The 4,715-nt window shown below is 28.0% G+C and overlaps 1 protein-coding gene across 1 annotated transcript in view; it reads left to right on the top strand.

The window, feature by feature from the left end:
* Window positions 1-4,715, top strand: part of LOC102679773 (protein scalloped) — a 78,231-nt gene that overhangs the window by 71,671 nt on the left and 1,845 nt on the right. Inside the window, exons 6-8 of the mRNA XM_031508049.1 lie at window positions 2,776-2,991; window positions 3,725-3,954; window positions 4,090-4,324. Coding sequence (XP_031363909.1) covers window positions 2,776-2,991; window positions 3,725-3,954; window positions 4,090-4,324 — 681 coding nt within the window. The remainder of the gene's footprint in view (window positions 1-2,775; window positions 2,992-3,724; window positions 3,955-4,089; window positions 4,325-4,715) is intronic.

The raw sequence follows: 4,715 nt of genomic DNA, 5'->3' as shown, positions 1-4,715 counted from the left end.
CGCCCTCGTGGGGCCCCTTGCCCTTCATGCTTCCACCCCTGTCTCCTATCCCGGAGCGGTAAGTCCCGATCACGGAGAACCCCTTGAAACAATTTTTTTGTTCTCTCTTTTTAAGCGGCCAATTTTCTTTTTATGAGAATAGACGAAATAATAAAAGAAAAAAAAAAAAAAAAAAAAATGAAAAAAAGGAGCCACGGGCTTGGGGGGGAGACGACGAGACACGTTTACACGACACAATACGTAAAGAGAGAAAGATTCGAATCGATTAACAATGATTTTTTTTTTTTTTTATTTCTTGTCATAATTTTGTTATGTTAATTATGATTTTCAAAATAAGAGAAGTTCAAATTGTAAATATAGAGAATTGATTTAAGAAATGAAAATTTATTCCTAATCTTTATTACAGGCAGATTCATTATATTGATAAAAATTTATTAGAATATTCTCTCGGATATTAATTTTTTATTTAAAAAAATAATAGAAATGATAAAAAAAATAAATACGTAAATCGAGAAAAATGCAGTTAATGTTGTAATATCGAAATATGCTTGTAAGGGATTAGTTAATTGTTGACGACACTAGTGATATCTTGTTATCCCTAGTAATCGCATTTTTATTTATATTTTTTCGCTGGACGAACGATCGGTGTCTCGTCGTCTTGAGGATATGAAATTTAATTCCTATTTATACACTGTCAGTTTGGCTTCTTATTTAACGTTCATATCTGTTTTCTTTTCACTCTAACCGCTTCGCCCTTTATAACCGTCTTTAATCCGCTTGAGGCCGATCATAATCGTGTGGTTTTGTCTTAACTATCCTAAAATGTTCTTGCTCGTGTCGCGAGTTCTTTCATGCTTTTGCAAAATATCACATATGAATAACATACACATACACAATTAAAGAAAGAAAATTTTCGCTTATTATTTTTATATTACAGTTAGTTCATATACATTGTTTTTCATTATTAAATAATACAAAAATTATTACAAAATTTTATTATTATTTTATTTTTTAAAATATAAATTTGAATAAGATTGTCCATTTTATTGTATAATAATTTATTCCATCATCATCTATTCTTTTCTTATTAATTATTTCCATAAATTAAAAAAATTTTTTAATCAAGTCGAATTATTATTTGAAATTATTCGCTTTACACATTGATTTATACTTCGAATTCAAAATTTCATTTACCGGAAAATATTATTGAAATCGGAAATTGGACGATGTTCAAAATTTTTAATATTAAAATAAGATGCAAGAAATCCATTTCTCTCATTTTTTTTTTTTTTTTATTATTTGCACATTTGCAAAATACACATATACAATTTCTATTCTGTTTCTTTTGTTCTGTATCTGATCTATTAACCAGCTTTTTGTTCGCGTTGTGCTGCTTACGATTATCCAGAGAAAAAAGAGAAATAGGTTAGAAGAAAATTATTTCTAAAACCACGAAATTAGAACCTTGATTTTTTTTTTTTTTATTATTATATTTCTTGTTTTTCTTTCATTTTTTCTTTTTTTTTATTTATATCTTTTCTCTCTAACACTCTCTTGATCATGAAAGCTTACGCGATGAAAACTAACCATCCTCATAAAAAAAAAAAGATACCCCCTTGCTCTCTGCTGCTACGCCCCTGGGGGCCCTTGTTGTGTATTGTTCAATTTGTCCGTCGCTCTATCTTTTTTACATATGTATATCACCTGGGCATATATACACACATACATACACGGGTTTGCATATTGTATAAAATTGGAATTTTTGGACATTAATTACACGTTGTTAGGCGTCGTTGTGGCTTACCAAACTGTCTTTCTCTCTTCACGTAATACAACTACTATTATTTTCCTTTGCTGTTGTGTTTGTACGTTTCTTTCTTCTTTTTTTATAATTTTTTTTTATTTAATTGTGTATTTAATATTCATGTTAATTCTCTTTTGTTCGTTTTTTGTGTACTTTGTGTAACTTTCCTCCAACTTAACCTCAAACGTCACGATTGTTCCTCACCCGAGGGCTCGATGGCTTACGGAAAAAAATAATATCTCTTCCTGATACCTACTTCGAATTTGTTTGTTTATGAAATGAATTATTTAACATGTTCGAATTATATAAAATAAATCATATTTTTTTCTGAATTTTTTAACATGATAATGATATTGAATATTAATATTAATAAAGAATTGAATGTTAAAGTAAAATATATCAAATAAAATTGTCGTAGGTTGAAAATAAATATAAATCGGAAGAGACAAGTTTTTTCTTCAAGTTTAGCTTGTAACTATGTTCGAAGTATTATTCCAATTCGTTTTCATTTGACTAAAATAATTCCTGAAATATACGAAACGTATTTGTATAATATCATACTTAATTTTGATATTTTCTTATTTATAAATCGATAACCTGAAAAGAAGAAAAAATTTATATTTAAAAAACGAATTAAAAGTTATTTAATAATTATTCTCTGTATTCATTACATAAATACAATGGCTTGGAAAGAAAACAAACATTCTAACCTATAAATATTTCAATGAGAGAAATATTTCAATTTATCGGAATCAAAAAAATCATTAAAAAAGTTTAAAAAAAAAAAGAATCAAATTGCACACGTTATTCTACTTCACTATAATATTCTTCGCATTTTTTCCTTTAAATTTTTATTAAACGCATAAACATTCTACCGATATATACAAACTTTTGAAAACGATCCCGTTCGAACGGCAAAATGCTTGACAAACTTGTAACAAAGAAAAAAAAACGAGATATCGACTTTTCAGCAATTCTGGCAACCGGGTTTGCAGCCAGGAACGTCCCAGGATGTCAAACCGTTTTCGCAGCCGGCGTACACCGGAAAACCAGCGACAGCGGTTTCAAGCGGTGACATGGTCCAGGCTCAACCACCCCCGCCCTGGGAAGGACGTGCCATCGCAACTCACAAGCTCAGGCTTGTCGAGTTCTCGGCCTACATGGAGCACCAGAGAGATCAGGATATTGTAAGTGCGAAATAAAATGGTGGCTAATAGTTTGATTGTTAGTGATAGAATCAAATTCGATGTACACGATGATTCAAATAAAATTTCAAACAATTTTTTCAGATACTGATCAAGTTATTGATTTGAACAATATAGATGGCTATAATCTTCTGATTTGCAATAAATTATTTTTTGGAATGATTCTTAATTTACAAGTACATAAGAATTCAAAATTAATAATTATATATATTAATAGAATTAAAATTATTAATTAAGTGTATGAAAGTACAGAAATATTATTAAATTTCGCTATTATATTTCTTATTTTATCTTTGATAAGATTTAAAATATTCGTTTTGAAAATATTAAAGTGTCATAACTATTATGATTTGAGCTTATGTTTATAATAAAAATTTGTTAATTCTGTTATAAATATTGAAATATAATCTTTAACTGTTGCATAAAGATAAAAATAATATAAAAAATAATGTGTCACTTAAATTCTCTTGTTACAAATATGTATAAATTATCTAAAAATTAAATATATTTATTTATAATTCGATGATATCTTCTGATATAATATTAACAATTTTAATTTATAAATAATAAATTTTAAATATATAGAGATACGGTTATATTATGGAAAGAAAAAAAAATGATGAAAAAATCAGGGGACAAAGCATTGCCGACCAAAAGTCGCAATTTTACCCCGGCAAACATTAGAATTTTTTTTTTCCGTTTTTTTTTTTTGCAGTATCACAAGCACCTGTTCGTCCACATAGGAGGGTCCGCGACTTATGCAGATCCATTGCTAGAGGCTGTTGATGTCAGGCAGATATACGATAAATTCCCAGAAAAAAAGGGCGGCCTGAAGGAACTTTACGACAAGGGACCACAGGTAGCTTTTTTCCTCGTTAAATTTTGGGCTGATCTCAATACGAACATTCAGGACGAAGCTGGAGCTTTTTACGGCGTAACAAGCCAGTAAGTAATAGTTATCGTGATATATCACTTTTATAGTTTTTTTAATTTTTAATTTTTAATTTTTAATTAATTAATATATTATAAATTTTTAAATTAATATTTCCAAAAAATTATTAACAAAATTGTTTTTCATAGGTACGAGAGCAACGAGAACATGACGATAACATGTTCGACCAAAGTCTGCTCCTTCGGGAAACAAGTGGTGGAAAAAGTGGAGACAGAATACGCTAGGTTCGAAAATGGCAGGTTCGTCTATCGTATTAGTCGTTCGCCTATGTGCGAATATATGATCAACTTCATACATAAATTGAAGCACCTGCCAGAAAAGTACATGATGAACAGCGTTCTCGAGAATTTCACTATTCTTCAGGTATGACATTCTTTCTAGAATAATTTTTCTTTTATATAAAATATTTAAAACTAATAGTAATTTCAATTTAGTATTTATATAATTGCTTAATCACATAAAATTAAGATCTAAGATACTATTACTGTTATTTCTATTGTTATAAATAAATCATGCTATATTCAATGTATAATTAAAATAATTGTATAAAATAACTTATTGTAACAAATGTAATCATTTTCACTATCTAAGGAATAAAATATTATAAAATTATAAAATATTATAAAACATTATATATACATTAAATAAACATTATACACAAGTAATTATTAAAAAAGAACAATGATAATTATTTGAAAATATAAATTTATGTTGTTGCGTTTATATATAAATAAAATTGTGAAAATTAGAATAT

Source organism: Apis dorsata, unplaced genomic scaffold (genome assembly GCF_000469605.1).
Source record: "Apis dorsata unplaced genomic scaffold, Apis dorsata 1.3 scaffold_74, whole genome shotgun sequence".
Lineage (NCBI taxonomy): Eukaryota > Metazoa > Arthropoda > Insecta > Hymenoptera > Apidae > Apis > Apis dorsata.
This window is presented reverse-complemented; position numbering and strand designations above follow the sequence as displayed.